At 36.9% G+C, this 19,793-nt stretch overlaps 1 protein-coding gene across 3 annotated transcripts in view; it reads right to left on the bottom strand.

Annotated features, from left to right (window-relative positions):
• Dnah7 (dynein axonemal heavy chain 7) overlaps nt 1-19,793 on the bottom strand; it is a 310,589-nt gene that overhangs the window by 237,452 nt on the left and 53,344 nt on the right. For all 3 annotated transcript variants that reach the window (XM_074071306.1, XM_074071307.1, XM_074071308.1), the window contains exons 12-15: nt 12,463-12,735; nt 11,448-11,575; nt 9,039-9,117; nt 5,327-5,551 (exon numbers count right to left, since the gene is read on the bottom strand). In XM_074071306.1, the coding sequence (XP_073927407.1) occupies nt 5,327-5,551; nt 9,039-9,117; nt 11,448-11,575; nt 12,463-12,735 (705 nt within the window). The remainder of the gene's footprint in view (nt 1-5,326; nt 5,552-9,038; nt 9,118-11,447; nt 11,576-12,462; nt 12,736-19,793) is intronic.

The following is a 19,793-nucleotide window of genomic DNA, read 5'->3' on the forward strand; positions in this document are numbered from 1 at the left end:
CAGCCCATGGAACCTTCTACAAAATAGATCATATCCTAGGGCACAAAGCAAGCCTCAGCAAATATAAGAAAATAGAAATTATACCATGCGTTCTATCTGATCACAATGCAATAAAACTAGAACTCAACAACAAAAATAAAGACAAAAACATTGCAAACAGCTGGAAACTGAAACAGCTGGAAACTGAAACAGCTGGAAACTGAATAACTCATTGCCTAATGAACAATGGGTCATTGATGAAATAAAAGAGGAAATTAAAAAGTTCCTGGAAGTCAATGAAAATAAAAACACAATCTACCAGAACCTATGGGACACAGCAAAGGCAGTCCTGAGAGGAAAGTTTATAGCCATGACTGCATATATTAAAAAGACTGAAAGATCCCAAATCAATGACCTAATGATACATCTCAAACTCCTAGAAAAACAAGAACAAGTAAATCCCAAAACAAATAGGAGAGAAATAATAAAAATAAGAGCTGAAATCAATGAAATAGAAACCAAAAAAACCACACAAAGAATTAATGAAACAAAAAGTTGGTTCTTTGAAAAAATAAACAAAATCAATAGACCCTGGAAAACCTGACTAAAATGAGGAGAGAAAAAAACCCAAAAAGTAGAATCAAGAATGCAAAAGGGAGATAACAACAAATACCATGGAAGTCCAGGAAATCATCAGAGACTACTTTGAGAACCTATATTCAAATAAATTAGAAAATCTTGAAGAAATGGACAGATTTCTAGATACTTATAATCATCCAAAACTGAACCAAGAGGAAATTAGTCACCTGAATAGATCTATAACACAAAATGAAATTGAAGCAGCAATCAAGAATATCGCCAAACAGGAAAGTCCAGGACCTGATCGATTTTCTGCTGAATTCTATCAAACCTTTAAAGAAGAACTTATACCAACCCTCCTTAAACTGTTCCATGAAATAGAAAGGGAATGAAAACTGCCTAACACATTTTATGAAGCCAGTATTACACTTATCCCAAAACCAGGCAAAGACACCTCCAAAAAGGAGAACTATAGGCCAATCTCCTTAATGAGCACTGATGCAAAAATCCTCAATAAAATAATGGCAAACCAAATTCAACAACACCAAGTAGGCTTCACCCCAAGAATGTAGGGGTGGTTCAACATAGGAAAATCAATAAACATAATAAACCACATTAACAGAAGCAAAGACAAAAACCACTTGATCATCTCAATAGATGTAGAAAAAGCCTTTGATAAGATCCAACACCATTTCATGATAAAAGCTCTAAGAAAACCAGGAATGAAGGAAAGTACCTCAACATTATAAAAGCTATATATGACAAACCTACAGCCAGCATTATACTTAACAGAGAAAAACTGAAACCATTCCCTCTAAGATCAGGAACGAGACAAGGATGCCCACTGTCTCCACTTCCATTCAACATAGTACTGGAGTTCCTAGCCAGAGCAATTAGGCAACAAGAAGGAATAAAAGGAATACAAATAGGTAAAGAAACTGTCAAAATATCCCTATTTGTACATGATATGATCCTATACCTTAAAGACCCAAAAAACTCTACTCAAAAGCTCCTAGACACCATCAATAGCTATAGCAAGGTAGCAGGATATAAAATCAACATAGAAAAATCATTAGCATTTCTATACACTAATAATGAACAAACTGAGAATAATATATGAAAACAATTCCATTTATAATAGCCTCAAAAAGAATCAAATACCTAGATGTAAACTTAACAAAGGATGCAAACAACCTCTACAAGGAAAACTATAAACTTCTGAAGAAAGAGATTGAGGAAGACTATAGAAAGTGGAGAGATCTCCCATGCTCATGGATTGGTAGAATCAACATAGTAAAAATGTCTATACTCCCAAAAGCAATCTACATGTTTAGTGCAATTCCCATCAAAATCCCAATGACATTCATCAAAGAGATTGAAAAATCTACTGTTAAATTTATATGGAAACACAAGAGGCCACGAATAGCCAAGGCAATACTCCATAAAAAGAACAATGCTGGAGGTATCACGATACCCAACTTCAAACTATATTACAAAGCAGTAGCAATAAAAACAGCATGGTACTGGCACAAAAACAGACATGAAGACCAGTGGAACAGAACAGAGGACCCAGATATGAAGCCACACAACTATAACCAACTTGTCTTTGACAAAGGTGCTAAAAATTTACGATGGCGAAAAGACAACCTCTTCAACAAAATCTGCTGGGAAAACTGATTAGCAGTCTGCAAAAAACTGAAAATTAGATCCATATTTATCACCCTATACCAATATTAACTCAAAATGGATCAAGGATCTTAATATCAGACCCCAAACTCTAAAGTTGGTACGGGAAAGAGTAGGAAATACTTTGGAAGTAATAGGTATAGGCAAAGACTTTCTCAATGGAACCCCAGAAGCTCGGCAACTAAGAGATAGCTTAGATAAATGGTACTTCATAAAACTAAAAAGCTTCTGCCCAACAAAAGTAATGGTCTCTAAACTGAAGAGACCACCCACAGAGTCGAGAAAATATTTGCCAGCTACACATCAGACAAAGGACTGATAACCAGAATATATAAGGAACTCAAAAACTAAATTCTCCCAAAATTAATGAACCAATAAAGAAATGGGCATGTGAACTAAACAGAACTTTCTCAAAAGAAGAAATTTAAATGGCCAAAAAGCACATGAAAAAATGCTCACCATCTCTAGCCATAAAGGAAATGCAAATTAAAATCACACTAAGATTCCACCTCACCCCTGTTAGAATAGCCATCATCAGCAACACCACCAACAACAGGTATTGGCAAGCATGCAGGAGGGAAAAAAGAACCCTTTTACACTCTGGTGGGAATGCAAACTAGTATAACCACTCTGGAAAAAAATTTAAACATAGATCTACCATATGATCCAGCAATACCACTCTTGGGGATATATCCAAAAGAATGTGACTCAGGTTACTCCAGAGGCACTTGCACACCCGTGTTTATTGCAACACTATTCACAATAGCCAAGTTGTGGAAACATCCAAGATGCCCCACTACTGACAAATGGATGAAGAAAATGTGGTATTTATACACACTGGAATTTTATGCAGTCATGAAGAAGAACGAAATGTTATCATTGGCAAGTAAATGGATGGAACTGGAGAAAATCATTGTGAGTGAGGTTAGCCTGGGCCAAAAGACCAAAAATCATATGTTCTCCTTCATATGTGGATATTAGATCAAGAGCAAACACAAGGAGATTGGACTTTAGTCATATGATAAAGTGGGAGCACACAAGGGAGTTATGAAGATAGGTAAAACATTCAAAAAACTAGATAACATTTGTTGCCCTCAACGCAGAGAAACTAATGCAGATACTTCAAAGAAACAGAGGCTAATAGGAGAAGGGGACCAGGAACTACAGAAAAGGTTAGTTCGAGAAGAATTGACTTAGAAGGTAACACACATGCACAGGAAAGCAATGCAATTCAGCTCCCTGTATAGCTATCCTTATCTCAACTAGCAAAAACCCTTGGTCCTTCCTATTATTGCTTATACTCCCTTTTCAACAAAATTAGAGATAAGGGCAGAATAGTTTCTGCCTGGTAGCGAGGGGGTGGGGGGGAGAGGGAAGGGAGTGGGAGGGTAAAGGGAGAAGGGGGGATAAATGACCCAAACATTGTACTCATATATGAATAAAAGAAAAAAAAATTTTTTTAAAAGGAAAATGTAAATTCAACAATAAAGTGTGCTAAAAATGTGCAAAAAAAGAAAATATAGACTATGGTTTAAAATACAGCATTTTTTGAAGTCTATGAATTATCCATCAAATAGCCTATTCTCTGAATTACCTTTTTTTTTCCCCCAGTGTGGCAGAAAGAGAAGTAGTAGGCTTGTGATCCAAGGACATCAAAACTGGCTGACCTGAAACTAGTCTCTTACTCTTTGTGAATCTTAGGTTCTTTATTTATAAGGTGAGACTGAAAATATACAGTCATTTATCCTGACAACAGCTATGGAGTGCTCGCGGTGTTCCTATGTACTATGATTTGAATGTGTACCCCAAATTTCATGTGCTGGAAACTTAATCTCCAATGAAAAGTTTTTGAGAGGTGGGACCACAAGAAGTGACTAGGTCATGAGGGCTCTGTCCTTATGAATGTTTTCCTGCTGTCATAAGAGTGGATATCACAAGAGTGGTTTTCTAAGAAAAGGATAGGCTCAGCCTTTTCTTCTTGTTCTCTTTTCCTCCTCCTCTTCTTCTTCCTCCTCCTCCTCCTCTTCCTCGTCCTCCTCCTCTTCTTCTTTTCTCTCTCTGTCCTTCTCCCTCTCCCTCTCTTTTGCCCTTCCACCCTCTGCCATGGGATGGTACAGCAAGAAGGCCTTCATCAAATGTGATCCTCTTGAGCCAGGACTTCTCAGCATTGAGAACTGTAAGAAATAAATTACTGTTCTCTACAAATGTTCTGGTCTCAGGTATTCTGTTACTGGAGCACAAAACAAACTAAGACAAGTCAGTCAGTGACTGTGTTAGCCAGTGGGATATAAACAGAGAAAAAGTAAGAATAAGACAATTTTGCTATCAAGGAACTGACCAGCTAATGGTTGATAGACCTGAAAATAGTCCAGTGGAGATGTGTTAAAAGTGCAATGAGGGCAAAGGAGAAATTGCCCTGAGGTCTGATTAGGTTTTTCAGAAAATAATTGAATGGGATTGACAGACAAGCATGTGGAGTAGGGCAGAGTGCACTCAGAGTGAACAGAGAGAACGTGCAAGAGATGAGAGATGCAGATAAACAGAGAACTGAAAGTTTTTCAGAAAAATCACTGGCAAGCAATACAGAGAGGTAGCAGATAAGACTGGACAGGTAGACAGAGGAAAGTTACAAATCACCTTTTATGGAAGACCAAAAAAAAATGTTTGCTTTCAGCCCAGTGTTTAGGAGAGAATGAATGATTATGAGATATGAAAACATTTCACTCAGGCAGCCTTCATATTCAAGCAATAAAAAAATACTGGAAGTAGCACCATAAACTGTATAAGATAGATACTATTTTTATTGATGGTCATGTGGGAAATAATTTCCAAAGTTTTCTTTTTACCTTGAAAAATCAAGAAATGACCCAACATTGATCAATACGCCATTCAACCACTACTTAATCATCCAATAAGCCTTATAAATGATCCAACACGTGCATCATGTTTGACTAAGATTTGCAGTGTGAGGAAGCTACAATATATGGCCTGTGAAATTCAGGAGTTGGGAACACTATGCAAAAAGTTAAAATTTAAGCATTTCTAGAAAATGAAAATAATTTAAAATATCTATGATACCAACCTTAAGACCTTCTTGGTATTGTTCTGTTTTTTCTTTAACGATTTTCCTGTGTTCTTCGAAAATTTCTCCCATTCTTCCATACCACTGGAAAACACTGTTATTTAGCCTAATGTCTGCAGGAGAGAAGTTGACACACTCAATGAGGAAGGAGAGGCAGTTTTTGGAATCCACTAATCTCTGTCCCAGTTCAATCATGTCAGCCGCCTCCACTTTCTGAATGTAAGCCTGGGGGAAAACAAAAATTACAGGTGGCATTTTAATGAACAGCTCATGTCAAAATACAGCCTGGGTACATACACTGCACAAATGTGCACAGACTTATCAGAAATAAAAGGCTTGTGGCACAACTGTAGCACAGTTTACTTCTCTTTGCTCCCAAACACCTCACTGAAACAGTAAAAAAATTTAGAACATACTTTAAAACACATAAAAAGCAATGGGAAAACCAAAAAAGGAGGTACTGGAGGATGAGAAGCAGGTCTTATCTGAGGGATTTCATTAATATTTTTTCAGAATTATATTTTAGGGCAACAACGTGACAGACACTGTGCTAGCTGCTGGCAGAGTGACAGAAAACAAGACAAGGGTCTTACCCTTGTGGAGTTTGCAATCTAGTTGAGGAGACAGTTAGGAGTCAAATACCCACCTGCAAAACTGTGGACTCCCAACACAGACAGGTGCTGCCGAGGAAAGACACACTGCTTATTGCATGTGAGTGAGACCCCAGAGCTCTGGGGTGACTGGGAGTGTCCCAAGAGCATGAGTGGGAGAAAATGAAGAGATGAGGCAGGCGGAGAGAGGTGCAAGTAGAGGGGACACTTACAGCCAGCAGTTTATCAATACACTACATTCTTTAGTTTCAAAAACTAAAAAAAAAAAAAAAAAAAAAAAAAAGTCCCTATGGGCAAGTTTAACAAGAAATGAGCTAAGTCTATACAAAGGAAACTGCAATACTTTCTTGGAACACATCACATTAAAAAAATTCTAAGTATAGAAATATATGTTAAAACATAAATTTGTAAATTCTCCTCAAAGTTGTCTTTAAAAATCAAGGAAATTGCAGTAAAAATTTCAATGGCATTTTAAAAAGCTAAATTTGATACAATTCTAAAATCTTCTGAAATAGTAAGCACCCAAGAATAATAACAAAATTGTGAAAAAGAAAAATCATAAAGAAGACTTGCTCTGTCAGATACCAAAGCATTCGACACAGATGCAGTGATGTAAACAGTTTTTGTTCTGGCCAAGGAACCAAGGATGGAGCAGAACAGAGGAACAGATTCCAGTACACAAGGTGCATTTCATATCAGCAGTGAAAAGAAAAATCATTTAATAAATCACATTAGAAATAATTGGTTATTGATTGTGGAAAAAAGAAAGAGCCCTAGTTATCCGGTAGGATAAAGAGAGGGAAGGGATACTGCTCAGTGAATAAAGCAAATTGCAGCAGACTGATGTTCTTTCTGAAAACAAGTCTCTGTTTATGTGTGTCTATGGATGTGCATGTGTGTATGTACATCTGTCATATAACTCTCTGAAAGCTATTTTTATACAAATTAAATTCATAAATTTTTAAAATTTATACATTTTAATGATATAAATTTCCAAAAGAAACCTGCTACCCAGCAAGAAAATGAGAAAATTGGCAATTTCTTGTAACAACCTACATTTGCCTTCTCTAGCCCACAGCCTAGCCTCTTGTCCATGTGTAAACGATTCTTTTTTAAAATAAAAACTGTTAAAACTCTTTTTAATCTGTGATTTTCCTTTCACTCTCAGGCTGTGATCTTCACCTCTCTCTCTCTCTCTCTCTTTCTGCATACATATAGTAAAATAAGTTAGGAAGAAAAGAACTCACAACAAAATATAAAGAATCATTAGGCTAAAGAAAGGAATTTTTTATGTTGTAAATCAAAATAGGATGCAAACCATAGTCTTTTTCACAGGTAACAAATGTCTGATTGGAACTGTATATCTTTTTATTTAGTTTATCAACTTCCTATGGAATCAGACAACTGGAACTTTTATTTCCCCTTATTTATAATGCATGACTGATTTCTGCATTGATTAAATTTACTAGCTGTTTGCCCTTGTGGGAATAAGCTTTTTTTAAAAAAGATAAGAAAATACTCAAAATAGCAAACAATAAATCATGTTTGCTAATTCTGTTAAAGATTATTATGTATAATAGAAATTTATACTAAGCAATCCCAAATCGCTAAATATTCCAAATGCTGTCTAGAAGGTAAACAAATTGTACTTCATGCCCATATTTATTTTTATGAAGGGATCTTCTCTTTCCTTTTTTTTTTCTTTTTTGGTGGAAGTAGAGTTTGAACTCAGAGCTTCGTGCTTGCCAAGCAGGAGCTCTTGAGCCACTTCTGCAGTCCATTTTGCTCTGATTATTTTGGAGATGGGGGTCTCATGAACTATTTACCTGGGCTGACAGCCAGCCCCCCAAGTAGCTAGGATTACAGACAGGAGCCATCAGGCCCAAGGGAATTTTCTTTTAATGAAGAGGAATTCACAGTTTGAGAACTATCTTACTACATTTATAATCACGCATAATCAAGGAATCACTTGATGTCCTACAACAACTAATATGAAATATTTAAAAGTTTCAAAAATAATATAGGACCTGTGTGTGTATCATCCACATACACATATGCATATTCACATACTAAATTCCCCCGATCCAAGCACAAACATCTGTAAGGAAACAAAACTCATTTAGTTTACGTAAAAATTGTTTGCAATGATGTAATAAACATGTTTAAATGTTTAAATGAATAATTTGAAGAATATCCACATATAATCACTTGAGCTTCTTTTATAATTTCATGCATATACAAAGTTTTGAATGATTTACATGTTTAAATTTTAAAAACAATACTAGTTAGGATTTTGAGAATACTGGAAAAATGCAAGGAATCATGTAAAAGGTTAATGTTATGAGAATGAGATGAATAAAATGAAATGGTAACTAATTAGTTGTTTTGTATTATTTTGTCATTAGGTAGACTTCAAACAATCCAAATGAGACTTTAATATTTTCAGTGCCATAAATTTCATGCTCAAGACACAATACATTTCAGCAAACTACCAGATAAAAAATATGACTTTTAAGGATTAATATTTGTTGATAAAAAGTGAAGAGAGACCATCCATCTCAGGTTGCCCTGAACAGACCTGCACACCTATCATCACAGTAATAATTATTAATAGTCTCTCAAAGTCTGGTAGACAGCTGCCTGAATGCTCCAGCACCCATGCACCCATGCCCTGTAGTGTCCTCTTACACAACTTGCTGTGGTCAATCAATGAGATATTGGCTAATGTGACACAGGCAGAGAACTTGGAAAGCACACAGTCAGGTTTGGTTCTGTTTCCAGCATGCCATGAGAACACACCCATCTTAGCCTGCTGGAGTTTGAGAGTCAGGTGGAGCAAAGCCACATTGCTGGGGGATATTTACACTAGCCAACCCTAACTGAGCCAATCAAGTGAGTGACACAATTGAGTGACCTAACAGAGTGACCTCATTGAGACTGAAGAACCATCCGGAGTCCAGCCCAAATCACTAAACTGCAGACTCATTTCCTAAGCATTCTTGAGGTCCTTATTAATTTTAGCCTCTGGAGTGACTTGTTCTCTGCATTATTGTGTCAATAATGAACTGACGCACACTCTATAAAGAATTTGTGAGCAATACCTTCATTTCCATTAGTTCTGCTGTATTTGGAGGAGTGCTGAGAGCTTTTTCTGCTATCCTCTCAAATTCTTCACATAATCTGAAACAATAGACATGATCAGTCTTATGAATTTGTGATTAAATGTCACTCCAAAATAGTTTCTTGTTTAATATTTAAATATTCCATTGCATGAAAAATAAAGATTGTAACTATATGACAGCTAATGAATTGAATGTAAATTCGTGTTCATTTACTTATTTGTTCAATACAAATTTAATGATCATCTGTTATATTTCCAAGTACAATATTAAGTGACAGAAATACAGAAATGAAAATGATATAATAATGGTCCTCAAGCAGCCCATAATCCAGTATGGGAAACATGAGCATAAACAATCATTTCTGATCTAGTTTTAAGGACTCTACCAGAGACCTGGTTGAGATGGCACAAAGGAAGGGAGTGATTAACTCTATTTACAGGGGATGGACAAACTGGTCCTTTGTGCTCAGAAACTTCTGGTAGTATGCAAGTATTTCTTACTTATTAAGGTCATGGACAATGCAAATAATGAATTTATTTGGGGTAGGAAAGAAAAAAAGTAGCAGGAGCTAAGGAAGCCCAGAAATAGTCTTCACATAAGTTGTCTATAAGGTGAAGGAGAGAAGAATGACATAGGCATGGTGGGTTGAAATCAGGGTTGGAAGGTAGAAGAGGGTTTTGAACAGAGGCAGAATCAACAGAGGAGGGGCTTAACCTAAGGGATACAGAGGGGTGACCAGTGGCACCGAGACTGGTGGGAGGTAAAGCAGGGAAGCTGATAGGTAAAGAGACAGATTCTAGTCTCTAAGAATGTGGGTGACAGCCATAAGGGCTTGGTGGAGAGCGAGTCAAGCCATGTAGGAGCCAGAAGTTGAGGTCACTTGTATCCAATGATTCTTGTAATAGTCAGACTATGTCCTCTGTACATCTAGTGAGTCTGGCACAATGAAGAGAAAGTGGGGGGAGGGGAAGTAGAAGTGGCATGAGCTCAGAGGGCATTAAGAGGCAGGGAAAGTAGCTGTGAAATTAAAGTAAATATTTCACCCAGCATGGACAGTTGTAAGCAAAAGACATTTTCCCTGTACTTCCAGTACTTTTAGAGGAAAACATGCTTTAAGCTGAAAACATGACTCTGGATGTTAGAAAAGCCACCCCAAGCCCCAGTCTTCTCTCCCTAGGTGCCTCCTTCTTCTGCCTCCCCAACTCTCTTCCCTGGCGGTGCCTGTGAAAGCAGCACAGGGCACTTCACTTCTTGGAACACACCTCACTGCCCTTGCACATTCTGTCCTCTGCCTGGAATTCTTCCACCCCTATAGTTCACCTGCATGGTTCAAAGTGAAACTCACACACGTTTTCCTCTTTGCAGCTGTCCCTAACTTCCCCCTCTCCCCCAACCACCACACTGAAGGAAAATTAAATATGTCTTTCTCTATTTGACTTCCGAGGCTCAGAATAGCACTTACCGCACCCTATCGTTAACTGGTTCCTATTGCATTTCCCTTTCTATATTGTAACTTCCTTCAGTTTCATGCACATTTTAGGATCTGGTCCCATGCCCAACACAGGTTAGGTAAATACAGCTCCCTTTAAGGCTTCTACACATCTTAGGATAAATATTTTGAATAACCTATTTTTTCCCTGATACCATAATCACAAGAAGCATTCTGAAAGCCTGGTGTGGTGGTACACACCTCTAATCCCAGCACTACGGAGGCTGAGACAGGAGGACTGCAAATTCGAGGTAGCTTGGGATACATAGCAAGATTATGTCTCATAAAACCAGTATCATAAAAAAGTTTGGATATTTTATCCCCCTTGTAACTGATACCAGAAAAGAGATTCCCAAAGCAGCACAACCAACAGTTGTTGGAAACTACATTGGTAAGACTTCATGTCTTAAATGAGTACTAAGCTCTGCTCATCAGTGGTATTCTGTGAGTTTACTTAACATGGGCTGACTTTCCTAAAAATCCCCAGTTAGTCAAAAAATTGGTTTCCAGTTAAGCCAACAAGTTGTCATGAAAGACAAAAGTTCCAAACCTGAGACCCATGACATCCACTTGGAAAACTCACTTTATATATTGATTATACAAATTTAAAAATCTGAAGGTAGATAATGTCTGCCTGACTTGTGCAAAAGAAATGCAAACACATTTTGGTACCAACTTAATTCAGATAGTTAGGAATGCACATTTCTGGTGAAAGAGGAATAATATTAATAGTCACATCCAAAATGTCTCTTAAGGTCAAGTACAAATACATTTGTCATCATGTTTCCTTTTGGACCACTCCTGACGCTGCTCCAAGCCATTACTTCAGGTAAGTGATAGTTAATATACTTAACATCCCCTCCCCCCAAACAGAAACATAGTCAGTATCACATAAATACCTTGTGTTTATTTCCTGATGATTTCGGAACATTTTAGCTATAAGCTTCCCACAAATAAGATCTGCTCGCTTCACCAAAGCTCTGATTAGTTCCTCACAGTGGATTTCAAACATTCCCAAACGAACAGTCTGCAATGTATTAATAGTTAATAAGCATGAAGAGAAATAAGAATGTATAAAATATCCTCAAAATCTTTCCATTCTCGTAATATTAATTTCTGTGTATACAATCTAACAAGGTTGAGTTGTTTGTCATCTTTTTTAAGTTGATGCAGAGAGGATTTTCTGAATATCATTTTTATGTTACAACTATCTTCTGGATAAATATTTTTTGAGTCTGTTATCTTGGGAGCCAATTTTATTTCAGAACAGTAGTGACTTAAAATCTTTGAAGAACTTAGTTATTGTTAAACAGATTGTTGGGGGGGGGTAGGCTTTGAGATAGAGTCTCAGTATGTAGCCCAGGCTGGCCTCAAACTCACAATCCTCCTGACTCAGCCTCCTGAGTGCTGGGATTACAAGAATGAACCACCACACTTGGTGATAAGGTGGGTTTCAAATGTTATCATTGTTCTGTACAAAAAAGTAATACACAAGAAAGGTGGAAACTTGAAAAATGGTTTCTTTTATTAAAAAAAAGCAAAAGAAAAATTTAAATTACTAGTTTCCTACTAAACATGTGATTATCATAGTCTCCAAAGGATTTATAAACATGAAGCAAAGAAAGAAATGGTTCGTGGAATTGGAAGTAAGGTGTGGGGGCAGGGTACTTACTTATAAGTCAGCTTTGTGATCCTGGAATCTCAGCTACATGAAAACAAGAACTGTGTCTGCCCTGTCTGCCCTGATACCCAGGGCTTGCCACAATGCTTGGCACATATCATAAGCTTAATAAACATGTCCCTGTTGACACTAATGTTCTAATTCTTTCACTGTGTATTCTGAAACTACATGCTAATAAAACTGGGAAAAGGTAATTATATACAGATAGCAGTTGTACAAAATGAGCCACTTACCTTTCTAGATGTGTACTGTATCTCCTCCATTAGTTTTTGGTATTTGCGTATTTCATCTATTATGACCTCATAACTATGATTTTCTGCAAGGAATGCATCAACGTCACGCTCAGCTTGTTTGGTGACTAAAAAGTCATACTTGTCATAGAGTTGGAGGTGCTCAGTAGGTGCCACACTCTCTTTTATCACCACCTCCATAATCTTTGCTTTGTGAGCATCTACAATTTCATTCAGAATTATGGGCTTCAAAGTTGTTGGCTTAGATTTGCTTTCCTAAACAAAGAGGGGAATGGTATGTTATTTCAAAAACCTTGCATTAATATAACCTTGTTATTCACTTCTGTAAAAGTGCCAGTCTTATGATACTGTCTTTCTTTTTAATTCGCAAGATAGTTTTGATTTTCTAATCTCTAATCTTTAGAAATATATTCAATCTAATAGCAGGAATTCTTTTAAAATATTTCTATTTTTTGGTAGTACTGGGATTTGAACTCAGGGCCCCACACTTGCTAGGCAGGCACTCTGCTACTTGAGCCAAGGAGTGTTTGTGTTTTGTTTTTCCATCACTTGAAAATACATAGACATAAGATTTAGACCATAAAACCCATATGGTACTCGTGTAGTCATATATGCTAGCTTTACAAGGTAGTGTTTGCATTGTCCATTATTAAAATAAAATGTGCTAGCTCAAAGTCATATCATTATGTTCTTTAATCACAGAACTTTTTCATCTTAGGAGAGAAATCTATCTAGGACAAGGAAAGATTGTTGACTCACTCATTGACCTGTGATCTTTGATTCTGTGAGTAGCAACTAGAAGAGATTAAAATCCTTATTTGCAAAATTCGCATTCTGCTATCACAATTGGAATGAGAGTGGACAAGAACTGACTAGACAACAATTTTAAATAAGCAGTCAAATCTTAACAGCTTACCTACTTCCCTTTTCAAATAAGGTGACAAGTAAACATGCTGATGTGGTTTATTATCTGAACTATTATCTTAAATATCTATGCTCCATTATCTAGAAGAAGGGATTCTTAACTGTCATGAGCAAAAATCATTGTCCATAGTGCATTTTTTACATTTAAATTGATTTCATTAAATGATTCCTTATAGAACTTGGTCACCTCCTCAGTCATCCAGGAGGCATTGGCCTGCTGACATCCCCCTCTTTAACACCCCTCCCCAACCCACACCAGGGGACATTTCAGAAATTCATCTTGCTTTAAACTAGATGCATCATGAGAACATTAGTAAATCCTGCAGTCTCTATCACCATGTTACCCTTTGGCTCAGTAGATATTCACTATCATCTTTTCTGAAAAAGAAGTGTTAGAATAATACAATCTATGTCATATACTGTGGGCAATGTGAAATTATTGGTTCTCATGTGAAGCTCATTAATCCTCATTATAAAATGTTTCTTAAATTTAGTAACAGCTTGTCTAATTTCCAAAGTCTATAGAGCTCTCTTCCCAAATAGAATTGGATACCAGGAGTTTAGAAGATTATTATAAATTGTAATTTTGATATGAAACCTAATGAGCTCCTTTCAAGAGTTAAGAGAAATGGCATTGTGTATGAGATACCTCAGGTGTTCCAAAGCAAGTCAAATTAGATGATGAGACAGTTACACACAGGGACTCAGTGCATTAGCCCCTCACAATTTTGCCTTCTGTGAAAAAGTGTATTTTAGTGTACATTTAATTCCTATCAAATGTGATTTAAAAATTATAAGACTTGGGGAGATTCCAAGATGGTGACTAGAGGGAGGAAGTAAACTCTTGGAGAAATGCTGGAGATACACCTTGCAGGAAAAACCACCAAGAAGAGGCAAAACTCCTACTCTTACACACCCCCAGCCCTCACATAGTATCCCCATTCCACATTAAACGGAGAAACCAGAGGGCTCCTGTGCCACCAGATGCAGCTCCCAGGCTGCTTGGAAAGATGCAGACCACCAGGTGAGCTAAGCTGCACATGGTACTCCCACAGACAACTGTGGGCCAGATCAGCATAGCCCCCTGGCCAGACTGACCCCCACCCAGGAAAAAAAGAGAAAAAAAACTGAATAATAAACAATAACAACAATAAAAAGACACACAGCAAAGAGGGTGGGGTGCCCTGAGTGCTGGGGGGGGGGCAGGGGCAATCCCTCACGGAACTGTAAATAAACAAGCTGGCTGGAGAAGGCAGGAGTGGCTGCACCGCCCAGCAACCTTGGAGCAGGAAAGCTTGTAAAAGAGGCTGTGTGAGGAAAGCCCCACTGGAGTGGGGGAAGGGACACTCCCCACGTGAACTGTAAATAAACATGCCCGCCAGAGAAGGCAGGTGAAGAGCCACTTCCCCCAGTGTGCTTGGAAAGAGGAAAGCTTGTAACAGAGGAGGTTGCACCCAGGAGAACTCTAAGTAAACAAAGCCTGCAGGGCCAGGTGAGTGTTAAGCTCACTCCTGAGATCTGCAATCAATAAAGTGTCCAGCAACAGCAGGCTGACAGCAGCAGGCAGGTGAGCCACAGCCTCAGATAGACATTCACAGAACTGTCTCCAGACCCTTTTTTTTTCTCTTTTTTCCTTTTCTCTTCCTTTGATGAGACAATGACTGAACTACACCTCATGCTGAAAGACATACTGAAACTGTACTGCGTTTGGACTTGGGATGATTTGTTGTGGTTTTTTTTCCCCTTTGATGAGACAATGACAGAACTACTTCTGACACCATCTCCAGGATTGGAGGCTCAGGGACTTACACCAAAATTATTAAGACTGAAACTTTATTCCATTTGAACTTGGGTTTTTTTTTTTTTTAATCCTCTCCCTGTCTCTCTAATGCTTGTTTAGCTTACTGTTGATTAGTACACTATCTCTCCTGTTTATGTCTTTGACACTGTTTTTTTGTTGTTGTTGTTTGTTTTGTTTTGTTTACTTGCTTTTTTTCCCTTTTTCTTTACCTTCTTTGCTTTCCCTCTCCTCTCACCCTTCCATTCTAGATATCACCATTATTATTATTACAAGCTAGAAAATACTTAATTGCACACAGTACAGGGACAGTAACAATACCAAAGGCAATGATGGGAAGACAGAAAAAAGAGGGAAATCATTTTCCCCTCAATAATAAATTAGTACAGGAACCAGAGGGAAAAGAAAAAACAGATACTCAGATCCAGACTCCAACAAAACAAAGATAAACTATGCCAAAGAACCCAATGAAGCCCCCAAAAAAAATCTAAAAGAAGAAATACTGCAAGTAATCAATAAGAATTTTACAGAGATGATACTGGATATGGTCCACCAAAATGTACAGGAGACACTCAAGAAATTCCAAGACAACAAAAATAGAGAATTTGAGAGAGCAAAAGACAAATAAAAGAAAGAAAAGAATCACTGTATAAAAATCAAAGTAAAACAAGGAACACAATTAATGAACAGATAAATGAACTCAGATAGAAAAAAGACACCATTAAAGAGGAAGTGACTCAGGATATGGAAAACCTCAAAAAAAAGAACAAAACAGAATTGCAAAACAAAATGGAAGGCCATTCCAGCAGGCAAGAACAATCAGAAAACAGAATCTCACAACTCGAAGATGAAATGGTAATTAAAGGAAAAACCAAAGAACTATTAGTTAAACAACTCAAGACCTGTGAAAAGAAAATGCAAGAACTCACTGACTCCATCAAAAGACCAAACCTGAGAATCATGGGCAGTGAAGAAGGAGAAGAGGTGTAAGAGAAAAGAATGCATAACATATTCAACAAAACAATTACAGAAAATTTCCCAAATCTAGAGAAATCTATGCCCATACAGGTGCATGAGGTCTCCAGAACACCAAACAGACCTGACCAAAATAGAGCTACCTCATGGCATATTATCATTAAAACAACATGTACAGAGACTCAAGAAAGAATATCAAAGGCTGTAAGAGAGAAAAAAAGCAAATAACATACAAAGGTAAACCCATCAAAATCACAGCAGACTTCTCAACAGAAACATTAAAAGCAAGAAGAGCTTGGGGTGAGGTCTTCTGGGCACTGAATGAAAATAACTTCAACCCTAGGATACTCTACCAAACAAAACTATCATTCAAAATAGATGGAGCAATAAAGTCTTCCATGATAAGCAGAAACTAAAACAATATGTGACCACAAAGCCACCACTACAAAAGATTCTTCAAGGGATTCTGCACACAGAAAGTGAAACCCAGCATAACCATGAAAGGGCAGGTAGTACCAAACTATAGGAAAAGAAAAAGCAAGAAAGCACAGAGTTACATCAATTTAGGTACAATCAAACCCTCAAACAACTAAGACAACTAAATGACAGGAATCACCACATACCTATCAGTACTAATACTTAATGTTAATGGACATAATTCCCCCATCAAAAGGCACCTTTGATGAACTGGATTAAAAAAGAAGATCCAACAATTTGTTGCTTACAGGAGACCCATTTCACTGACAAAAATAAGCATAGACTTAGGATGCAAGGCTGGAAGAAGATTTGTCAACCCAATGGCCCCCGAAAGCAGGCAGGAGTCCACTTATCATGGACAAAGTAGACTTCAAACCTACATTGATCAAATGAGATAAAGAAGGACATTCCATACTAATAAAAGGGGAAACAGACCAAAAGGAAATAATTATCAACCTATATGCAACCAATGTCAACGTACCCAGTTTCATCAAACATATGCTGAAGGACATAAGAGCATATATTAACTCCAACACAATGATCGTGGGAGACTTTAACACCCCATTATCATCAATAGATAGGTCATCCAAATAAAAAATTCACTAAAGAAATCCTAGATCTAAAATATACCATAGATCAAATGGACCTAGTTGATGTCTATAGAACATTTCATCAAACTTCTACACAATATACATTCTTCTCTGCAGCCCATGGAACCTTCTACAAAACAGATCATATCCTAAGGCACAAAGCAAGCCTCAGCAAATATAAGAAAATAGAAATTATACCATGCGTTCTATCTGATCACAATGCAATAAAACTAGAACTCAACAACAAAAATAAAGACAAAAACATTGCAAACAGCAGGAAACTGAATAACTCATTGCTTAATGAACAATGGGTCATTGATGAAATAAAAGAGGAAATTAAAAAGTTCCTGGAAGTGAATGAAAATGAAAACACAATCTACCAGAACCTATGGGACACAGCTAAGGCAGTCCTGAGAGGAAAATTTATACCATGAGTACATATATTAAAAAGACTGAAAGATGCCAAATCAATGACCTAATGATACATCTCAAACTCCTAGAAAAACAAGAACATGTAAATCCCAAAACAAATAGAAGGAGAGAAGTAGTAAAAATAAGAGTTGAAATCAATGAAATAGAAACCAAGAAAACAATACAAAGAATTAATGGAACAAAAAGCTGTTTTTTTGAAAAAGTAAACAAGATCAATGGACCCCTGGAAAACTTTACTAAAATGAGGAGAGAAAAAAACCCAAATTAGTAAACTCAGAAATGCAAAAGGGGAGATAACAACAAACACCATGAAAAGTCCAGGAAATCATCAGAGACTACTTTGAGATAACATTCAAATAATTTTGAAAATCTTAAAGAAATGGACAGATTTCTAGATACTTATGATCATCCAAAATTGAACCAAGAGGAAATTAATCACCTGAATAGATCTATAACACAAAATGAAATTGAAGCAGCAATCAAGAGTCTCCCCAAAAAGAAAAGTCCAGGACCTGATGGATTCTCTGCTGAATTCTATCAGAACTTTAAAGAAGAACTGATACCAACCCTCCTTAAACTGTTCCATGAAATAGAAAGGGAATGTAAACTGCCTAATGCATTTTATGAAGCCAGTATTACACTTATCCCAAAACCAGGCAAAGACACCTCCAAAACGAAGAACTATAGGCCAATCTCCTTAATGAACATTGATGCAAAAGTCCTCAATAAAATAATGGCAAACCAAATTCAAGACACATCAAAAAGATCATTCACCACGACCAAGTAGGCTTTTTCCCAGGAATGCAGGGGTGGTTCAACATAGGAAAATCAATAAACATAATAAACCACATTAACAGAAGCAAAGACAAAAACCACTTCATCATCTCAATAGATGTAGAAAAAGCCTTTGATAAGATCCAACACCATTTCATGATAAAAGCTCTAAGAAAACCAGGAATGAAGGAAAGTACCTCAACATTATAAAAGCTATATATGACAAACCTACAGCCAGCGTTATACTTAACGGAGAAAAACTGAAACCATTCCCTCTAAAATCAGGAATGAGACAAGGATGCCCACTATCTCCACTCCTATTCAACATAGTACTGGAATTCCTATCAAGAGCAATTAGGCAAGAAAAAGGAATAAAAGGAATACAAATAGGTAAAGAAACTGTCAAAATATCCCTATTTGTACATGATATGATCCTATACCTTAAAGACCCAAAAATCTCTACTCAAAAGCTCCTAGACACCATCAATAGCTATAGCAAGGTAGCAGGATATAAAATCAACATAGAAAAATCATTAGCATTTCTATACACTAATAATGAACAAACTGAGAAAGAATATATGAAAACAATTCCATTTATAATAGCCTCAAAAAAAATCAAATACCTAGGTGTAAACCTAACAAAGGATGTGAATGACCTCTACAAGGAAAACTATAAACTTCTGAAGAAAGAGATTGAGGAAGACTATAGAAAGTGGAGAGATCTCCCATGCTCATGGATTGGTAGAATCAACATAGTAAAAATGTCTATACTCCCAAAAGTAATCTACATATTTAATGCAATTCCCATCAAAATCTCAATGACATTCATTTAAGAGATTAAAAAATCTACTGTTAAATTGATATGGAAACACAAGAGGCCATGAATAGCCAAGGCAATACTCAGTCAAAAGAACAATGCAGGAGGTATCACAATACCTGACTTCAAACTATATTACAAAGCAATAGCAATAAAAACAGCATGGTATTGGCAAAAAAAACAGACATGAAGACCAGTGAAACAGAATAGAGGACCCAGATATGAAGCCACACAACTATAACCAACTTATTTTTGAGAAAAGCGCTAAAAATATACAATGGAGAAAAGTCAGCCTCTTCAACAAAAACTGCTGGGAAAACTGGTTAGCAGTCTGCAAAAAACTGAAACTACGTCCATATTTATAACCCTATACCAATATTAACTCAAAATAGATCAAGGATCTTAATATCAGACCCCAAACTGTAAAGTTGGTACAGGAAAGAGTAGGACATACTTTGGAACTAATAGGTATAGGCAAGGACTTCCTCAATGAACCCCAGCAGCTCAGCAACTAAGAGATAGCATA

Source organism: Castor canadensis, chromosome 4 (genome assembly GCF_047511655.1).
Source record: "Castor canadensis chromosome 4, mCasCan1.hap1v2, whole genome shotgun sequence".
Classification (NCBI taxonomy): Eukaryota; Metazoa; Chordata; class Mammalia; order Rodentia; family Castoridae; genus Castor; species Castor canadensis.